At 50.2% G+C, this 22,005-nt stretch overlaps 1 protein-coding gene across 10 annotated transcripts in view; it reads left to right on the top strand.

Moving 5' to 3' along the window:
- The window catches only part of LRRK1 (leucine rich repeat kinase 1), a 118,275-nt gene extending 102,639 nt beyond the window's left edge, over positions 1-15,636 (top strand). For 3 of the 10 annotated variants that reach the window (XM_082385126.1, XM_082385127.1, XM_082385124.1), the window contains exons 28-34: positions 1,026-1,220; positions 2,004-2,155; positions 6,665-6,782; positions 8,053-8,169; positions 11,059-11,909; positions 12,296-12,397; positions 14,288-15,636. In XM_082385126.1, the coding sequence (XP_082241252.1) occupies positions 1,026-1,220; positions 2,004-2,155; positions 6,665-6,782; positions 8,053-8,169; positions 11,059-11,909; positions 12,296-12,397; positions 14,288-14,465 (1,713 nt within the window). In that variant the 3' untranslated portion in view covers positions 14,466-15,636. The other 7 variants (XM_082385128.1, XM_082385130.1, XM_082385129.1 and 4 more) reach the window with 7 other exon arrangements.
- Positions 15,637-22,005: the final 6,369 nt, after the last annotated feature.

Genomic DNA, 22,005 nt, shown 5'->3' with positions numbered 1-22,005 from the left:
CTGGTTAATTAATCAGCCAGCAGTGAAACTCCCCTGGTCTGTAATTTCTCATTATTTGGTGATTTGCAGATGGGTCATTGATTAATTGCTTCAAGAATGACCCAAGCATATGTGGGTTAAATCGGCACCTGTAGCTATTAACCAAGATAGAAAAGGAAAATCAGAGTGACAAAAATAAGCTTCTTAGTAACAGGTGACAAGGCACCTCATAACTAAATTTATAACAGAACCTTCACATTGAAAATTCTCAGGTCTATCTTAGCCATTCTCCTGCTAAAAAGTTATTTCTTGACCCTCATGGAGACCTGTGTAACTCTCTCCTTTAGGCACATTTTCATGACATTTAGAGGAATCAAGATGTTGTGATCTGGGAGACTTTCCCCTCTTTATGATTTGCATGTACTCCTACTACCAAGCATGTTAAACCAAGAGTTTGCATTTTCCTGCCTTGTTTTTATACTTAAGGGAAAGGACCATGGCATCCTTCGAGCCCTTAACCAGTGCCTGACAGCAAGTTTTCATTATGTGTTTAGTGGATGGATGGATGTATGGATGGATGGATGGATGGATGGATGGATGGATGGATGGATGAATGGATGGATGAGTGGATGGAAGGAAGGAAGTATGGGAGGATGGATGGGTAAATGGACAGAAGGACAGTCAGATGGATGCATATATGGGTACATAGGAAGATGGATAGATAAATGTGCAGAAGGACAGGTGATCAGGTGGGTGGCTGGCTGGATGGATGGATAGAAAGAAGGGAGGAAGGAAGGAAAAAAAGGAAGAACTGGAAGATAGATGGATAAAGGGACAGAATGATGGTTGGTCAGATGGTTGGTGGGATGCTTGGACAGGTAGAGAGAGGTAGATGGATTGGTGAAATTGATGATTGTCTTCCTTTGGACAGGGCCCATGTTTTCCTTATCTAACGTGTCTCCCCACTCCCTCTGTCTCTCAGGGCCAGCTTGCAAGATCTGCTGGGCCCAGGCAGGGGGTCTGACTTGGCTTGCCTCTCTGCCTAGGTAGACATGTTTTCCTATGGGATGGTGCTCTACGAGTTGCTGTCAGGACAGCGGCCTGCGCTGGGCCAGCACCAGCTTCAGATTGCCAAGAAACTGTCCAAGGGCATCCGCCCGGTTCTGGGGCAGCTGGAGGAAGTGCAGTTCCATCGACTCCAGGCGCTTATGATGGAGTGCTGGGACACAAAGCCCGAGAAGGTACCTGGGGGCACAGAGCCTGGGGGCCTGGCAGCTCCTGCCAGCTGGTGGAGGCTATGGGTCTCCAGAGTGCACATGTATGGCTGCCTGCCCACTCTTCACTGAGGGTCTAGAACAAATGGGGCAACCCTTTTCTGCTTATCTCTTCTACAAAGAGATATGTATTGCTTCTAATACATCCAGTTCATTTTCTTTGAGTGGGTGTCACTCTCAGGAAAAATGAAGTTTCTTTTCCTCCCCAACTTTTGTGTTACATCATCATGCGAATAAAGCAAACCAACTTTTATAGCGATACAGCCCCCATGCAAGAGCAGAGAGAATGTACGTATCTCTTTTTAAAGTATGGGAAGAAGGTTGCTCATGAGAAGCAGGAGCCATATTATCATTTTGAAGCTAGTTGTTTTTGGAAGAGACCAATGGTTTCAAGGTTAAAACTCATTTATCAAATTAGATGATGCTAGTTTAATGCACTGAGAGTAAATGAGGTCTGAGAAAAATTATTTTCCAGATTTTGTGTCCCTGGGCATGGGGGTTGGAATATCAGAGTTTAGGCTAACCTGACCACCTGACTTTGAGTTGCCATGGATAACGGTGACCCAGACCCTGGAAGGGTTTGTTTCTGGTATCTGAAGTTGTTTTGGCCTCTTGTTTTGATTGGGTCCTGAATAAGCAGATTCCACTTCTTCCTTCCTGGTTCAAGACCCTTAGTTTCAAGGAAAGAATGGGCATCCATCTGGTTGTAAGTGACCCTTGCTCATGACCCTGCTGGCCTCTCTCCCTCAGCGACCACTGGCCCTGGCAGTGGTGAGCCAGATGAAGGACCCAACCTTTGCAACCTTCATGTACCAGCTGCCCTGCGGGAAGCAGACGGCCTTCTTCTCGTCCCAGGGCCAGGAGTACATGGTGGTGTTCTGGGATGGGAAAGAGGAGTCCAGGTAACGTCTGAGGCCTACCGTGCCCTGCTGGTATCAGAATGCGGGGGGGGTGACCATGGACTTGGGGAGCAGTCATGGATGACCATGGTGAGAGATGTTTAGTGGACAGTGGGTTGAAAGCCTGATGGAGTCTGCTTGAGAGAGAAAACAGTCCACAGACATGCACGTGTGGGTTTGTGGATAAGAGAAGCAGAGAAAACGTGATGTCTGCCACAGGGACGTGGGGGGCGGGGGTCAAAGGAGGGTTTTGTTTTAAGATGGGAGTTATTTGCAGCTTGATGGTAGAGGAAGTAAATGATGCTGGGGGTCAGGAAGAGAAGAAGGTACTGGAGCGGAGTTGCTGAGTAGAGAGAAGGGAAGGCGTCCCAGGACCAAGCAAGAGGGATGCCCTTAAATAAGAATTCATGCCCCCCCCCACCTTCCAGGTGCATCTCTTTTTCTTAGTGATGTGGCAGGAAGGACAGGGACATTGGGGAGGGGCTTTGCATATTCAAGGAGAATGACAGAGAGGCCAGGGACTTGGAAAGATAGTATCAGAGAGATTTTGCAGAAAAGCACCATCCTGTGTGAGACCCTTCAGTCCTGGCCAGAGGTGTGGCCTCTCCCACCTACCTAGAGTGACATCTTCAGAAGCAAGAGAGCATTTCGTGGCACGAATAGTCTTCTAGGAAGCTTAGTGCAACATTTGCAGGTGCTCAAATCTGATAAGGCTTAGATAAAGCAAAGCTTAAGATGCAGTGAGATAAATGGAAGGGACTTTGCCATTTCCCTAGGTCACTATTGGTAAGGTTTTCATCAGGTTTTATGTCACTGGGACTGAGTGTTCTGACATAAGATGCGCTCTAAGAAAAACAAAACTGCCCTAAAAAATAAAAATAAAAAAATATATGTAAAAAGTGTATACATATATGTCCATATATACGTAAAAAATACATATATATGTAGGTGTGTATATACGTATATACATATACACATAGTCAGTAATTATAATGTTGGTGATAGTGTTGCTATTTTAAGGCATTGCTTATAATTGTAGGGTAAAGTTAATGAGTAATTATGTTGGTGCCATGCATTGCAAATTGTGATACTCAGCATGCAAAATATAAAAGATAGGTTAAATGAAAATCCTGTAGTTCTGAATTTAAATTGGGTGGATTTGTGAGTATTTTAGCTTTAAGAAAAATGAACTCATATTTCCTAGCTCTGCCCATTGAAAAGGCCTAGAAACAATGACCAACCAAATACTAGTGAGCACCCCTAGGATGCAGATGGTGGTCTCTAAGTGCCAAGGGGAACCAAGGCTTATTGGAGAAGTGGCTGACTCCAGATTTGGGGCAGGAAGTGGACCTGAAACATCTGACACACTGGAAACAAGGATGCCATCAGAGACTTGTGAGGGTGGATCAAAGGGACTCAGGAGCCAATCTGAATAGGTTCCCACTGGCCAAAGATAGGGCAACCAAGGATCAGTAAGAATAAATATCTGCAATGAATTGAGACACATCAAATTGTTTAAATTCATTAGTTTCTAATGCTACTTAATAAAAAATAATAATTTAAAAATTTTTTTAACTTATAAAACTCCTCATTGATCATCATTGGAGGCTCCTAGCTCCTAGGGAACAAACCTATTATTTTGAAAACTAGTCTATACAGAAAGAATCAAGGTTTTATTCTGCCTTTCCTATGTGAACTGTGCCCCATAGTAGCTAGCAAAAGAGATGATAGGAGGAAGTTTTTCTTTTTAGAGTAAATGAAGCTAATAAATGAAGAAGAAATGCTAGAATTAGAATGTCAGCATTTTGTAATCTCTATTGAAATAATGGATGTAGGCAGTTATCATTAATGATCAAAAAAGGAGCAAGAACCAGACATTGTGTGCCTCTCAATAGAAATACACAACCCCAATGAGGAAGTATTCTTGCCTAAAAATTCAGATGGAATCTAATCAAGGCTCAAGATCGGGGACAGGAGAATGAGGTAGATGAAACCCTGGGATGCAGGAACTCCACAGGACACCTCCCAGTGTCTTCAGCACATGACCTGCTAGGGGAGAAAGAGAAGGAGGGAAGGAAAACCTATCAAAAGACTGAGACATAAAAATCAGTGGAAATGTGGGCTTTCTTTCACTGCTGATTCAAGCAAACTGAAAACAATGATGAGAGAGTTGGGGAAGTTTGAATACTGGATATTCATATTAAGGAATTATTTTCTCTTTTCTTAGGTGGGGTCATGCATTGTGGTTAGGTTTCTAATCATCTTTTTTTTCCTAATCATCTTTTAGAGATAAATGCAGAAACATTATAGATAAAAGATGATTTGGGGGATTTGCTTCATAAGAATCTGGGGAGAGAAAAAAATTGGATGGGGGCAGAGATGAACTGACATGGCCATACGGTGATAATTACTGAAGCTGGGTGATGGCCACATGCGCCGTGATATGCACACTGTGAAAAAGAAGAAAGGAGGGAGGGATTGATAGGTGGGGCCTGGGCCCTCTGGTTTGAACGACAGCACATGGTTTTCAAACTCCTTTATGGGCACAGCATCCCGATATCACAATGCTTTTGGTGGAATGTCACAATCTCAGAAGACCAGGAAATATAGGCATATTGCCTATCATGAAAATAAAACCCTCTTACTATTAAAGAGTATAAATGTACACATAAAATAAATTGAAATGCTCACCAGTGTATATAAAAATAAACCCAATTTTCCCGTCAATATTTATTTCCTCAACAGACTCTCTAAAATCTTTTAAACAAATAGAGAAAATTTTAAATTATTAATCTTTTTATTTCAGGGATTTTTACAAATCAGTGGAAAAAAATACTAAAATCCAATAGTAAATAGGCAAGGAACATAAGTATCCTTTGAGAAAGGTAAACAGAGGACAATGAACATATTTTTTAACATTTGAACTTTCCGGTAATCAAAGAAATATAAATTCAATCTGCAAGATAACTTTTTTTTCTTGCTCATCATGTTGGCAAACTTTTTTTTTCAAAGATAATAATGGATGCTACTGAGGGTGGGTCATACCTTACTGGTGAGCATCTAAATTTGCACATCTGTCTGAAAACCAATTTGTCAGTATGTCTTAAATGGCTTCGAAATACTTATACCCTTTGACCCAGTAATTGCTGGTCTAGGAACCTTTCCCAAGGTTGCAGGGATGTTGGGGTGCTCAGTGCTGCTTCTGGCATGGGCCCTGCTCCACCCCACCGCCCAGCAATACTTTCTTCACCTTCTCAGTCTTACAGACTCACCCAGGATATTGGAGACAATACTGCTCAGAGCTGTAAAAGCTTATCTCCAGTGGCAAGGGGAGGCCTCTCTCTGTGACTTGGGAGGGTTTTAAAAGCTCACCCCCAGCCTGAAGAAGGGGCAAGCTCACTGGAAGGTGAGGGGAAGGAATTATGGCCAGAAGCACAAAGGGCAGTGAGCCTGGGAAGTGAGAGTGGAGGGGGAGATGAGACCATCCTGAATTAAGGAAGGGAAGTGGGTGAGAAGAAAGGGGGGACATGCAGAAAACAGGATACACATAACAAAATTCTTGTTGGATAGAATAGGGGTGTGTTATCCTTTAAGTTTCTCTATATTTTTAATTTTTTCCAAGTTAAATGTAAAGTTATTTATAATATCCTAGTTTTATTTTTTCAATGCATAGAAAAAAGACTGGAGAAAAAGGGGGGAATATAACTTTGAAGAAAGTTTTCATTTGCTGATTTTTCACTCATCTCTTATCATCTGCGAATACACGTTATCAGTCAACAATGGCAAGGGTTTCCAAAATTTGATGGCAGAAAAATGTTACATTGAGAACTGCTATCCACTCAATTGACTTATTCCCTTGGACTGGGGAAAAGATCTGTGTGGCCTGGGTGAATAACCGACCCCTGCCCCAGCTGCAGTCTTCCCTCCAGGCAGTGAACATGCTGGATGCCTATCAAAGACAGTGGGGAGATGGTGATGCTGGGGAACATGGTGGGGCGGGTGAGTGAAGGGCCACTCTCATACACAACAGCTTGTTAGCTCTCAGAGCACTTATGTTGGGGGCCCGTTTTGAGACCCCCAGTCTACTCTGCAGTTCCCCCATCTGTCTCTGGTTGACCTGACATACTCTGCTGTGTGTGTGTGGAGGGGGCGCGGGGGGGAGACATGGCCAGTGGGAGGGCAGGGAGCGGCCTTAGTGCAGGTACAGCCCCCTGGTGTCCCTTCATGCTGTGGGCAACTTTTTGAGCCCTCAAAGGTCACAGAAAGAAGAGGGTCTTTCTTCTGCTTGGGAATGGCCTTTCTCTGCCCAAATGTTCAAGCATTACCAGGCAGGCAGAACCAGGCTCTTCCCCAGCCATGAACAGTCCTTGAGTCTCTTAAAACATGAGAAATTGGACCCTGGGCTGGAAGGGGTGGACAAGGCCCACAGCTGATGTCCTCCTCCAAGGCTGCTGCAGGCCAGGCCAGGGAGAGGGAGGCCTGAGCTGACTGCACAGTTGTTGCCGATTGTAGGAACTACACAGTGGTGAACGCGGAGAAGGGCCTCCTGGAAGTGCAGCGCATGAACTGTGCGGGAATGAAGCTGAGCTGCCAGCTCAAGGTCCAGAACTCTCTGTGGACGGCCACCGAGGTAACCACCCCTCTGCAGGGCTCTCATCGAGGTGCTCGACACCAGCTCCTGGGGGGGTCCCATTTAGCAACTAAATATGCAGGACACCCAGGTACATTTGAATTTCAGATTTAACCCCAGCCCACAACTGTGAGACCCCAGAGCAATGCCAGCAGCCCTGTGAACAAGCAGCATCTCTGGGATTCAGCTAAGTGTCAAGTGCAGAATCCCGGCAAGAGGAGAACCCCAGCAGGTTGGCGAAGTGACTGGGTTTCTTATAACATTGCCTGTCTACACAGCAAATCCACTCAGCTCTGAGGCCTCGCGCCTTCATGTAAAAAGGTCAGCAGAAGGCACAAGGAACTGTCTTCTGAGAACTCCAGAGAGGAGTGCCCTAAAACAAATGCTCTGAAGCTAGTGGGTGGGGGTGTATGAACTGGTGCAGCCTTTCCAGATGGCAAGTATGGTTCAGATATGCATCAGAAATCTCAAAAATATTCATACCATGTAAGCCTCTGTAATTTTAGCTTTAAGAGTTTGTTCTAGGGAAAAAACCAAGACACACACACGCACACACACTCAGACTAGATAGGTGTATAAGAATGCTCATTCCAGTATAATTCATAGTAGTAAAGACTTGAACAGAATAAACATCTGACAACAGATGAGCCAAATTCTGGTACACCTGAGCGATAAACATGCATCATTCCCTCATAGACTAGGTAGGACAGGGCTTCTGCCTGCACTGATCGTCCTGGGAGAAGAAAAGTGTGGAAACAGCATAGAAGTGTGGTCCCACTGTTGGGAACGCGCACACACACCAATACCCACGGAAAACTGAAAGTCTGGGCCCCAAATCCCAAAAGTGGCTTTCTCTGGGTATTAGAGTATGGGCGATTTTGTTTTTCTTCAGAATATTCTGTAGTTTTCAAAGATTTTACAAAGAACAGAAATATGAAAACAACCAACCAGAAAGCCTCAATAAGTTACTTTCCAAGGTGTAAAGGGCCTTCTGAGTGCACCCTAGGAACCGGCAGGCTTGTTGCAGCCCAGCTCTCATGTTTTTTTTTTGTTTGGTTTGCTTTGGTTTGCTTTGGTTTTTAAAGTCTTTATTGAATTTGTTACAATATTGCTTCTGTTTTATGTTTTGGTTTTTTGGCTGTGAGGCATGTGTGATCTTAGCTCCCCGACCAGGGATCGAACCCACACCCCCTGCATTGGAAGGCGAAGTCTTAACCACTGGACCGCCAGGGAAGTCCCCCGGCTCTCACGTTGACTGTCTCCTCCGCAGGACCAGAAGATCTACATCTACAGCCTCAAGGGCATGTGTCCCTTGAACACGCCCCAACGGGCTTTGGACACCCCAGCCATCGTCACCTGCTTCTTGGCGGTGCCTGTTATAAAAAAGGTGAGGTAAGGGGGAGGTGGTGCCTAGGTCTCTGATTCTCCCTTCCCCGTTCCATTGGGCTGGTGGGGAGGGAGCAGAGCCATGCTCTTCTGGATCACCAAGCCTAGGTCACAGTCAGCCTTAGAGAGACAGGAGATCGGGGCCATCATTAGTGGGCTAAGTGGAAGGCTTGCATTCTGCATGCAAATGCCACAGCCCCAGTTCAGGTGAGATGCTTTTCTGGTGCAATTGGTGTCAAGGAGCAGTTGCATGTGTGCCCTTCCCCTTCTGAGAGCAGGGGCCTCAGGAGCCTGGCCCAGCACCTCCCACAGCCACTTGGTCACCGGGCCCTGGCAGGCCCCCACCCCTGTCAGGCAGCCAGCTCCCCTCCACCTTCAGCTCTGCCTCCTCTGGAGTGCTCAGCCTCAGTCCCAGAACTCAGTCCCTCTTTGTCCAGCATGGCCCTGAAGACTCATCACCTCAACTCCTAGCCACTGCCTTTCTCAAATGAATCTGCGAGTGGTGCCTTCCCCAGCCCTGGGCCCCGGCAGTGCTGCTGATCCTCAGGATCAGACCCAGCCCACGGGCCGGCCAGGGCTCACCCCCTGCTGCCCCCTCACACCCCTCCCCACCCAGCACCGCACTCTGAGCAGGCCCTTCCCTCCAGAATTGACCCTGCCACTCAACACCTCTTCCTCTTCATTTCTGAAGATCAAGTGCTGTGACCACCCCCCCCCCAAGAAGCTGCCCCTACCCTCACCCCAGCTCCTCAGCTGCGTCCCCAAGGCTTCTCTGGCTTCCAGAACCCCTTTGTGGGCCCTGAGGCGCCTGTTTGTGCAGCTCCCTGCTCGAAGGGTCATTATTGGTGAGGCTTTGTTAAAACATGTCGGCTATTATCATCTGATTCCAGTTCTCCCATCTGCAAAATGGGTGTAAAAGAGATTGAGAGGAGGATCTCTGGGCATAACGTACCCAAAGCTCTGGGCCAGCGCACTGAGTAAATTTGAGCATTATTACTACTTCCTGACAATCGTGAAATATATGCACTCTCCTCTCCACCCCTCTACAGTTTCATTTCTTAAGAAACTGAGATCAGGGACATCCCTGGTGGCTCAGTGGTTTAGAATCCGCCTGCCAATGCAGGGGACATGGGTTCAATCCCTGGTCCGGGAAGATGCCACATGCCGCGGAGCAACTAAGCCCGTGTGCCACAACTACTGAGCCTGTGTGCCACAACTACTGAAGCCCCTGCACCTAGAGCCCATGCTCCGCAACAAGAGAAGCCACTGCAATGAGAAGCCCGCACACCACAAGGAAGAGTAGCCCCCGCTCGCCACAACTAGAGAAAGCCCGCACGCAGCAACGAAGACCCAACACAGCCAAAAATAAATAAATAAATAAATTTATAAAAAAAAAAAAAGGAAACTGAAATCAACCTTAGAGTCATTTTTGACTGTGGCCGCACGGGCAGCTGGGGAGCTCGGGACCTGGTTGCACTGAAGCACAGAACTCAACACAAAGTGTTATTTAAAGCCATGGCTGGCCAGAGCCCCAAGCCAGGGCACCACCACCCGCTCGACCGGCTGGAATAAAGCTGGCTCTGTGCAGAGCCTCCCTGCCAGTCTTCCCCTCAGAGGCCATGCTGCCCTGTGGCCACGGATGACAGACCCCTGCATTCTTGCACACGCACATCCACACCCATCTGGGATGTGGGACTCACCGCCTGGCTGGGGCCCAGAGCCGGGACTGATAGAGACCTTGCTCCTATTTGCTTTGGCTGTTTTTTTTCCTTGAATCTTGAAGGTGGTTTTCAGTAAGCTAGAGGCTGGTTCACTCATCACCTTGGACAGCCCAACTTCCCAGCTCCCAACAAGGGGGCTTTCTGCTGCTTCACCCTCCCTGGCACAAGGCCCACGTCTCTGCTCTCTCCCGGCTCTGGCTTTGTTCTCCTGAACTCTTCCTGGCCAACCCCCCAACCCCACTCAGGCGTCTAGGCTGCTAAGCTGCTCTCCATTCCCAGCTCCGCACAGATGCCCTGAGGAGGCCTGGGCTGGGCCCAGCATTCAGCACAGTCTCTGCAACTTTGGCCTCTGCCTGATGACCTCTGGTGGTTGTAGAAGAGCACATGCCTCATTGCGGGGGCGGGAGACACCCCAAGACCCCATCAATGCCTAAACCACAGGCATTTCAGAGTAGATGTGGTAAGCGGGGAATGCGGCATAGTGGCCAAAAAGTGCCTCCACAAGAGGGTTGAATTTGGAAGTGATTTCTTCAAGAATTAGTTCAGCAGCACGTGTTGTGACTTGAACATAAAACTGGGGGGAGTCACAGAGGTGACTGGGACTCAGCCCTTCCCTGTGCAGGCCAGTGCCGGGGGCAGTGGTGGGCATGCAGACCCAGGCCTGCTCTTATGGAGCACCCGGCTTGTGGGGCAGCAGGCAGGAGGCCAAGAGCAGACCCATAGGGTGTCCACAACTGCTGTCACCTTAAGGAGCAGAGTTCAGAGGAAGGAGGGCACCACATCCTGCCTCAGAAGGAGGCCCTGGTGACCTGAAGGAGAAGGCAGCTCCCTCCTGCTGGCATTGCAAGAAGTCCAGGCTGACCAAAGGCGAGCCGTGTGGTCCAGGCAACATGTGCCCCTTGCTCGGGTGCCATGGACCTTTTTCTTCCTGCTCACAGGAGGGGGGATGGGTGTGGCTTTTCTGGGCCTGAGCTGCACCTCCTTTGGGAGCATACCCAGAAGCTCCCGCTGGCAGCTGCTGCCTTTTTAGGAGCTGGATTTTCCAGGAAGTGCTGGTAGAAAGCACATGCCCGCCTGGAGTACGTGCAGAGATGAGTCTTGCACCGACTGTTTCTCTCCCGGGTGCGCGAGACGCAAGGGCATCAAGCATCCCTGTCTTCTCCCCACAGAATTCCTACCTGGTGCTGGCAGGCCTGGCTGATGGGCTTGTGGCAGTGTTTCCCATGGTGCGCGGTGCCCCAGACCACAGCTGCTCCTACCTGTGCTCACACACAGCCAACAGGTCCAAGTTCAGCATCCCAGACGAAGACGCGAGGCAGAACCCCTACCCCGTGAAGGCCATGGAGGTGGTCAACAGTGGGTCCGAGGTCTGGTATAGCAACGGGCCGGGCCTGCTGGTCATCGACTGCGTGGCCCTGGAGATCAACAGGCGGCTGGAGCCCTACTTAGCCCCTTCGGTGGTCACATCAGTCGTGTGCGGCTCTGAGTGCCACGGGGAGGAGGTCGTCTGGTGCCTGGACGACAGGGCCAACTGCTTGGTGATGTACCACTCCGCCACCTACCAGCTGTGTGCCCGATACTTCTGCGGGGACCCCAGTCCCCTCAGGGACGTGTTTCCCGTGCACCCAATGGGCCCGGAGCCCCTGGACTGCCCCACAGCCAGCCCGAAGGAGCCCAAGAAGGACTCCATTGCAGACATGAGCATCATGTACAGCGAGGAGCTGGGCATGCAGATCCTGACCCACCAGGACTCCCTGACCGACTACTGCTCTATGTCCTCCTACTCCTCGTCTCCACCCCACCAGGTGCCCACGTCCCTTTCAAGCCTACCCTGCTCCCCCGCAAGCTCTTCCAGCTTGCCTTTCTCCACTGACTGCGAGGACACCAGCAGGCTGCTCGAGCCCACCACAGGCTCCGACAGGTCTGAGCATGACCTGAGCCCCATGGATGGCGAGGCGTTCAGCCAGCACCTGCAGGCTGTGAAGATCCTTGCCGTGAAAGATGTCATCTGGGTCCCCAGGTAGGTTTCCCGACAGGGAGCATCATCCTGCACCGCCCACTGCTCTTGCTTTGGGGGCAGAGTGAGGGGAACCTTAAGGTACTGTCAAGATCCATCAGGAGCTATTCCCTCTCCTCTGGAACGGGAGGGAATCTCTTTAGCAAATCTAAGAAGGGCCGCACGAAAGCCCATCAGCCCTCCAGAGAACTCAGGGCACCACAAAGGAGAGCCACGGTCAGGTTTCCTACTGGGAAAGGCCTTCTCGCCCTGCTCCGGGGCCCTCTTGGTAACTCAATCCATTTGCAGAAGCTGCGTTTGTTCCCATGCTTTTCTGCACACCAGCTCTGTTTCCCCTGGAGAGCACAGCCCTAGACAAACGGTTCCCCTTCTGGGTTTTGGTTTCTTAGGCGTGGTGGAGATGTTATCGTCATTGGCTTGGAGAAGGATGCAGGAACCCAGCGGGGCCGAGTCATCGCTGTCTTGAAAGCCCGAGAGCTGACTCCGCACGGGTAAGACTGAGGGCAGCTCCTAGAGGACCCAGGGTGTGGCGTAGGGAATCGAGGCCTCACTGCCACCTCCCTGCATGATGGCCGCCGCCCTTCTGTCCTCCACCAATAAACATGGCGTTCACCACTGTGGCCATAGACGGAGGACGAACAGGCAGCTCCTAGGGGATCAGCAAATACTAGGTGAACCGGCCATCACCCACTGGTCATGGCTGCCTGTTTTGGGGGTGCCCGGAGCACCTGTGGACCAACTGCCCTGCCTGGGGTATGCCTCCAGTGCCCAAGCTCAGCTGCAGTTGAAATGGGGATCCAGTTGATTCCCCGTGCCTCCTGCCAAACAGGAGAGCCCTTCCTGAGGTGCCTCTCCTCCCATACAGCACCAGGTGGAGCCGCACAGCCAGACCACGCCAACCTTTGCCATGCCCATTCCCAGGCTCAGCTGTACCCATCTGCTGGGGGTCCCACCAGGAGGCAGGCCAGACTCCATTGTGAGGGTCATGCTGGGCAGGACCCCCTGTCCAGACACAGTCTGCCTGACTATAGAGATGGAAGGCTGGTGCCAGCCAGTGTTCCTGGAGTCGTCAGGCAGCTGGCAATGTCCACACCCCTCACTTTGCTGAGTCCCACGTGGTTAATCTCCCTTATGGAGAAATCGCATTCAGCCTGTTTTCCCCGGAGTAGGATGATGACAGAGGAAATGTCTATGGCACCCGGGCCAGTGACCCTTGCCCTGCAAGTGATACTGGAGACAAGATCTGGGTTTGCTGCTGAGCACCAGCTGAGTTTGTGGGCGGCAGTAGTTCCCAGTTCTCAGGTCAGGCTTCCAGGGAAGCAGGCAGGTCTGTAGAGCCCGGGCCTGTTGACCTCAGAGTGCCCACCATTAGTTCCCCTGAATTTTCTCCTGGTGTTGTTTTTCCTATTTGCCCCCCAAAGACAGGTTTACCAAGAGCCAGGTACTCTCACTGTAGGGAGAAAGCAGCCCAGGCAGCCAGCAAAAGGGAGGCCAGCTTTTTGAGATGCACCTGAGACGTTTATTTCCTTGGCAAATAGCTACCAAGTGCCCGAGACATGCAAGGCCTGAGGGAGTGGAGGCCCCTGCACATCCCAGTTTACATGCTGGCCTCAGTGCCAGGCAGGGCACACAGGGCAGAGGGAAGAGATGCAGGCAGTGTGTGCTCGGAGGTGGGACACACAGCCCCGCAGAGGCCCAGAAGGAAACTTGTAGTGTATGCCCAGATCATGCAAAACAATCCACAGGCTCAAAAAAAATGTACATAGTTAGGACTTGTTGGTACAGGTTTTTTGCCTAATATATTGCCCTGTATTTCCTAAGCATGTGGAAACTTAGAAAGGGAGAAGAATCATGCCTGGGCTGGGTGGCAAGGAAATTGAGTTAAAGCTTAAAATCTGTCATGGACCATTGATGAGCAAGAACTATTAGGTAGAATTGATAATTCTGTCCTCCCTCAGCATCTGCAGGGGATTGCTTCCAGGACCTCTGCAGATACAAAAATCCGAGGATGCTCAAGTCCTTATATGTAAAATGGCAGAGTACAGTCAGCCCTCCGTATCTGAGGATGCCAAACCTGTGGACACAGAGGACTGACCATTTTTTCTGGGCTCTTTGGGGTCTGAGGTGCATTAGGGAGGATACCTGCTCTGAGGTGAACCTGAAATGATGCCCTAGGTCCCTTTTTAGACTTTAGAAAGACTGCCCACAGGCTGGACCACAGAGGGAGAAGCAGTGTGTCCCAGCACATTGGTGGTGCCAGGCTGGGGTGCACAGATGCCCACTTAACCAGGCTGTATCCTCCGAAAAGGTTCAGGGTGAGGGTCACAGCCCCGACCAAGTGGGGACCCCTGTGGGTTTTCTCAGACCCCCTCTCTCTGCAGGGTGCTTGTGGATGCTGCCGTAGTGGCAAAGGACACAGTTGTGTGCGGCTTTGAGAACGAAAAGCTGGAGTGGTGCCTGGCTGTCTGGAGGGGCTGGGGCACCCGGGAGTTTGATGTTTTCTACCAGTCCTATGAGGAGCTGGGCCGGCTGGAGGCTTGCATGCGGAAGAGAAGGTGATTCCTGTGGAATGAGCATTTCTCGGACCTCGCCAGCATGGGCCAGCAGCCTGACCTCTCCACCTGCAGCCTGCAGCCCTCTAAGGACCCAGGAGGCAGACTGGGTTCTCCTCTGAACCACTTGCTGCTAAGAAGTGCTGAGAAGTTCCCACCCCGCCCAGGTTGGGGGGCGTTGAGGGTTCTCCTATTCTAGGGCTGAGTTCCCTGGATAACCCCATCCCCCCAATACTGGTTTTACAGCCCAAGGGAAGACGGTGGGGTCTGATTGGGCCAAAGTCCCCCTGCCTCTTCCATCCACTCTCAGGGCTGGGCTGGGTCACACGAAGTGGGGCTGGGCCTAGCTGGCATAATGGGCCTCCCCACTTTCACCCCCAGGTCTGGGGTGGAATTACACTAGGGGCTCTCAGTTGGGGAGCAGTTCGGGGCAGGGAGGGAGGAGGGCTGTGACCCCTGCCCCTTCCCCCGGTGGCTCCCAGGCTCTCAGCACATTTCTCAAGCTCCTGAGTCCCCGGGGCCCAGGGCCCCGCTCGGGAAGGCTGAGATCAGATGTCCCCGCTTGGGAAAGTCTCTGTGTGAAAAGCCTTAGAAGGACCCCAGCAAGGAGCACTGCCCAATCTGGGGAATGAATGAGTTTCTTTAAGTGACAGGGCTGGAAAGCCAAGAGCCAACACAGGGCCGAGAGCACCGACTCAGCCTTTACATTCCTCTCCTGTCGACAGGAGGCAGAGAGACTCAATCATCAGGACTTGAGAAAGGGCCTGTGTTTACAGCTTTGTGAAATAAATTTGGATGCAGCTGGAGCATAAACCCTGTTTGTTTGCACATAATAATCTTGTTTATCACTTTAACAAATTAAGTCATATCTCAATGGTTAGGACTCTGTGAAATCACATCATATGAGGCTTATATCAAATTATGTATTTACTATGCAACACATACAGCAGAGTAAAAAAGTGAAATTGTTAACAGGGGGATGTATGGGTATGATGGCAAGAACTTTCATAAATTACGCACACACTTGCATGTACACACCTATGCACATATGTTCACATCATTACCAAGAGTAACCATTTGAGGCTGCTTAACCCAGAACATGAGTGTGAATGTGAGATCATCCTCCAGTACAAGCTGTTGACCTTTTTCTAAAATTAAATTATAAAAATCAAACTTAAGATTTTGCTGGTGTATGTGGGCAAATGTGATTCCTTTCATCTCAAGAGTGAAGTCACGGCTTTCTGTCTGTAGAGTACATGTAATAACAGCGCAGACTCTTCCCACCCAGGCCCACTCACTGCCCCAGTGGGAGGGGCAGCCCCTCCTTGGCCCATGGCAAGGCTGACCCTAAGCAGTTTCCATGGGCAGAGATGGGCTGTGGTCTCCCCGCTTCCTTTTAGTGGCCTCAGGGGGGCTGAGGGTCTGAGCCTCCCCATGTCACAGCCATTGGCCCCTCAGCAGTTTCTTGGAGGTCACCACTCCCCCTTTCTTCTCATCTCCGCACCCCATGGCTGCCTAGTTAACTTCTCAAATGCAAACCGGGTCCTGCGCCTCCTCTGCCCCAAACCTGTGGTTCACATCCCCCTCAGCCAGACTGCTCTGAGACACTCAGGGCCCCACGATCGGGCCCCAGCCTGCCTTTCCACGCTCGCCCAGCCCCAGGACTAGCACAAGCTGCGGTGAGTGGAGGCAGGAGCTCAGCTCATGGCCTCTCAGAGCCAGCGGAGGGGGCTTCTTCACGAAGTTAGAAACCATACGGAAATGGTCCATGAACTTGAATACCTAAAACTTAGACACTTAAAGTGGAAAAATTACCACAAACTCAAAAGATGGACAGTCAATCAGGAAAAATATATTTGTAACAAAAATGAGAGACAAATAGTTGGTTTATCTTTTAAACGAAGAGTTTGTACCTATCGATGAAAAAGAGAAAACGCGAGAGGAAAACAGGTAGAGGATATAACACTCAACCTCACCCAACAGTAAGATGATAATCATGGAGACAACAATAAAATGCTATTTATGGCCCTCATGTTGGCATCCACATGGAGCTCTGAGGGCACCAGGCAGAAGGACCAGCACCCGCAGAGGCCCTGTGATGGGATGAGCTGCTGCGCTGGAGGGCAGGTGAGAAGTGGGTGTGGCTGGAGCATTTTGTGGGAAGGGAGATTGCGGGGAGGGCGGACAAGGCATAGCATCAGAGGCGTGGGTACCCATCAAAGCAACTGGGGTATTAGCAGGGGGATTAGATGATCTGTGTATTTTTTTATTTTTTAATTTATTTATACATATATTTTTTGGGCTGCACTGGGTCTTTGTGGCTGCGGGCAAGCTTTCTCTAGTTGCAGCAAGCGGGGACTACTTACTCTTTGTTGCGGTCCGCGGGCTTCTCATTGCCGTGGCTTCTCTTGTCACAGAGCACAGGCTCTAGGGCATGCAGTCTCCAGTAGTTGTGGTGCGTGGGCTTAGTTGTGGCTCACAGGCTTAGTAGTTGTGGCTCACAGGCTCTAGAGCGCAAGCTCAGTAGTTGCGGCGCACGGGCTTAGTTGCTCCACGGTGTATGGGATTTTCCCCGACCATGGATTGAACCCGTGTCCCCTGCACTGGCAGGCGGATTCTTAGCCACTGCACCACCAGGGAAGTCCCTGATCTGTCTTTAAAAATCACTTTGGCTGCTGAGTGGAGGAGGGACTAAAGGGGAGGCACTCTACAATGGGGCCGCTCCTTCAAGGGCATTTGGGCTGTATCTACCTAAATTTCAAAAGCACATACCCTAAGACCCTACCCTAGCAATCCCACTAAATATTTGATCCTTAACTTCTGTGAAAATGTTCCAAGTTATAGAACAAGGATGTCATTGGAACATTGCTTATAATGGTCCCAAACAAGTGACAGCCTAAACCTCTATCAGGAAGGAAGTTGTATAATGCCTGTACCTCCAACAGTGCCATACTCTGCAGCCTTTCAGAGATGGGGCAGTGCTAATGGTGCTGGTCTGACATGTCCTCCGAGGTATAATAAATGTGTTGTTTTTATAAAAAGCGACTTGCAGTACAGTGTGTATAGAGTTACTACTTGCATTAAAAAAAAAAAAAAAAAAGTTGTACAGCTATATGTGCATGCACAGGGAAAATATCCTTGAGGATGCCCAGGAATTAGGTAGACATTTGTTGCCCCTGGGGAGGAGAACTGAGGAGTAGTCCCTTTGTTTTTACTTTATACCTTCCTCCGCACTGTTTGAATTGTAAAATAGCCTTCTTAGGAAGGTAAGCCAGGCTGGACCCAGGAAGGGCACACCTTGGCTTTGGTGTCAAGAGGTAATGGGAAGCCCCCCTATGTCCCCTCTCCTCCATGGAGGCACCTGATCCCATCGAGGGGGTCAGGTCCCAGGGCCAGGGCCATCAATCTGTCATGTCCTTCTGACCCTGGGGCCATGGCTGAACCAGAACTCACCCTGGCTGTCTTGCGGATGCAGGCAGAGTTCTGAGCTGAGGTCCAAGCAGAGGGACATGCATGAAGGGCTGGGGACAGTTGACCAAGATCAGTGGGCTCTGACCCCATTCCACTCTTGCCAAGAGCACATGCAACCCAGTTGCAGGTCAGACTCCTCCCCTAGCAGAGGGCAGCCCAGCCTCTTCCCGCCCTGCACCTGGGAAGCAGCAGCCTTTCTGATGACTGGTTACCAGCTGCACCACCACCACCTTCCAGTGCCACCGATTGCTCAGACCTGCAGAGTCTCTGCGAGGACCCTGCCTGGTGGCGGGGGGGCGGCGGGAGAACACCAGACCCCCACCTGCCTACACAGCGCCTTCGTGGCTGGGAGTACATCCTGCAAAAAGCATTCAGTGAGCCCCAAAGGGGATGCGAGGTGACACGCAAACTCCCCCAAGGCTCAGGAAAACAAGGAAACATGGAAATCCTGCCCTGGAAGGATCCACATCTTCCAGCATGTCAGGGCCTGGGGCCTCAAGTTCTCTGCACCCCTTTGTACCTGACACTATTTCCCACCCTTGGCAGAATGGAGCAGTCAAAGGGAAATGGGGGAAGGGGTGTATTAGTTATAACAGCACTTGGAGAATCACAGAAACTGCTCACTGCACCCCCTTCTGCTCAGTTAACAGACCCTGCTTTTGTTGGTGTATCAGCTCCCGGCCTCCCTTACAGGGAGGGGTGGCCCTGGGACTGAGCTCGGCCAGGGACAGTGTGGAGATGCCTGAGTAGGGCTTGGGGAAGGTCCATCAAAGGGCTGACTCATCAGGAGCCTCTTTGACCCTGCCCCTGCCTCCCTGGTCCTTGCTGGAGCAAGAGGGCAGGGCTCCCCTGGGGGTGCAGGGAGGACCTGGGAGAGTGATAGAGAGGCAGCCCTCCACGCCAGCCCTGGCTGCCTCCCTTCAGGCTCCTTGTCACCTCATAGACAAGGAAAGTACTTTCTTGTTTAAGAAAATATTTTCCAGCTCTCTGTTACTAGGAGCCACATGCAATTCCTAAACTTTCAGGTACATTTTCCACTAGCCGAAACAGAGCCCTGAGACCTAACAGGTTATGCTCTGGAGCTGGTCCTAACAAGCATCTGTTCAAGTTTGGGCAGAGACCTGAGCAACAAGGGACTGGAACATTCTGTGGCCAGACATGCCTAAGAGCTTACTTCTGCATCATGAGCGCTGGGTATGGCCTATAGATCTTGTCACTGGAGCAACCACAGTTACAGAGGGCGGTCTGGGGCTTCATCCTAGTTGTCCAAACGCCAAAACTAAGGCTGTGGCATCCTGCAACTTTAAACATTCTACCCCAGGCAAGCTACCCCTCCCCTGTGGCTCTGGTTTCTACTCCGTGAAATGGCCATGACAGGTCTTACCCTCCGTCAGGTTTGGTTCGGGACCAAGAGAGATGAGTATGTGACAGTCCAGCCCCACCCCTGACTTAGGGCCAAGACTCCTTCCCTGCCCCCCAGTCATGATTACCATCTCCCCTACCTGGGATGGGTATCCAGGACCCTCACCCAGGGGGACACAAAAGTCCTCTCTGCGAACTGCTTAAGGGAAACACAAGCGGTTCTGTTCCTGTGAAACAGCCCAACTTTAAAAATAAATCTGTTTTTTTCTGAAGTATCAAGAAGACTTTTACTAACACACTTTACTTGAGAATTGAGTTAAGGTGTAACACACATCACAATAGATGAAAGCTGGTGTATGGATGCTAAGAAGGCAATAGGAATGTTTAGGAGCCCCGTTGGGAGCACATACTTTAAAAAATGAAATAGGAGTAATGATAGCCACACAAATAAAATAAAATAAATTTCCACTTTGCCATCCATGGTCTGTGTCATCCTCAAGGCAATCACCAATGCCCCCCAATCTTCCGGGCCTGTGATCTGGCTGCATCTTCCAACCCCAGCCTTCAGGAGAGGCCATGTGACTAGTTCTGGCAAACAGGGCATGGGGTGAGTGGAAGGAGTGCCCATCACCTGGGGTGAGAGCACTGCGTTGTGTGAGAACCTCCAGGATGCTCCCCACTCAGTCCCCAGGACCTGCAGCTATAGTTGGTGGTTGTTCAATCAGCCTGAGTCCTGGAGAGGTGACTCAGAGTGCCCCAACACCCCGCCATGGACACGGAGCAAGAGCAAGAAGTGAACCTTGTGGTTTGTTACCCAAGTTCACCTGGCCATCCTGCTTGATACAGGATGCCGACATCCCACCCACCTCCATGCCCACCCCCCAGCACACTCATACGTGGGTCTCACACCCTTGGCACCAGGCTCCACGGTGCTGTCCACTCTGCCTTGCTGTCTTCCCCAGACTGAGAGCTTCTTGAGAAAAGGGACAGGGAGGAGAGGTCTAAATGGGCAAAAAAGGCTCATCCTAAAAGAAAGGTAAGGCATGGGGGAACAGCACCATAATCTGTGAAACGGAACATCCATGTGATATCACAACCTTCAGTTGTGAGACCAAGAGTTGGGACACTTGCTTGCCTTGAGTGGTGAGTCAGATGGCTAGGATGGGCTTTTTAAATCATGAGTGTTGTTACTTATTAAAAAAGTAAATCAAAACTAGTATATAAAATTGTCAAAAACATTTTGGAGCTCTGTCATTAAAACTGGCTTATATAGTAGCCCTTTCATACATCACCATTCTCACGTACGCCTCTAGCTCTTAGATCTGGCCCTACTGCACTTCTCCACCAGAGTGAAGCAGGGCTCTTTGGAAGGCAGCTGATTCCATGTCTGCACACACTCACACACATATGCACAGACACACAAACACATGTACATACAAACACACACACACAAGCATACACACACTATTTAAATAGAATGGACCTGAGGCAAGCTGGATATCCAAGGATTTCAGGAGCAGTATTCAAAGGACAAAGGGGTCCACCTTAAAGGGGCTCAATCAGGCTGAGTTGTGATGATATGTTAACTAGTTAATTGAATAGTACGTGTTAGGGAACCATTGACCAAAACCACCCACCTTGACCAGGCACAGTGATAACCACTTGCATCAGCTGTCTTGCAACAGGAGGTCCTGATAAGGAACATGGTGCTGCCACCAAAAACCAGGAGAATATGGGAGGGGCTGAAAGGAGGGAGGAGACACCAGTCCTTATGTCCTACCAATCTCCCAGAATCCTTCTTTCTGGAATCCATCTTGGCTGAGATGTGAGCGCCACCAGGAGGGACCCTGAGTCAGACTGTGGGCCAAGCAAAGTGGCAAGAGACAACCCAGAAACTAACCCCATTACCATAAAACCTGAGACTGTGAGCCACATGGCAGAGTAGTTCTCCTGGGTTTCCTTACCCTGCTGCTCTATGCCCAAGCACCCCTTCCCAATAAAGTCTTTTGCTTTGTCAACACGTGTGTCTCCTCGGACAATTCATTTCCAAGTGTTAGACAAAAGCCCACTCTTGGGCCCTGGAAGGGGTCCCCCCTTCCTGCAACACAAGTTGTAAAAAGTTGGAATGATACTGTTACTGAGTCCAAGCTCACTCTGCACACCACACGGCAGGCCAACAAGTCGGAGATGAGCTAGCTGTTGAGGCAAGGAAGACAACTTTATTCGGAAAGCTGGCAGACCAAAAAGATGGTGGGCTAGGGTCCCCAAAAACCATCCTATCAGGGTCTGGATGCCAGTTTCTTTTATAGAATCAGAGAGGGAGAGGCAGTGGGGAAGTAAAGTAAAAACGGCCATCAGCCTTGCAAAACATCTCCTGGGAGGACCAGCTTCAGTGAGGGAATGTGTTAATTTCTTCTTTCTTGCAGCCATTCACAGGTGGGCAGGGTCAGATTGTCTCCCTGTGAGCTGAACAGAGGCACTTTAGTTTAACATTCTGGCAGAGGGGCAGGCTTCCCTGAGGCAGGGTATGATTATAATAACAAAAGCAACAAAAAGCAAAGTTAAAGTCAAAGAAACAGATCCAACATGAAGTCCAATTTAGCTCTTCCCTGTTACAATTCCCCACTGTCAATGTCCATTCCACAATCTTGTGGGATAAGGGGCGACGACCACTCTTAGCTACTTCCTGCTGTGTAGGGGCAGTGAGGGGTGAT

This window comes from Balaenoptera borealis (genome assembly GCF_965194805.1).
Source record: "Balaenoptera borealis genome assembly, chromosome: 3".
Lineage (NCBI taxonomy): Eukaryota > Metazoa > Chordata > Mammalia > Artiodactyla > Balaenopteridae > Balaenoptera > Balaenoptera borealis.
Note: the sequence above shows the minus strand (reverse complement) of the source record. Positions and strands in the feature narration are given on the sequence as shown.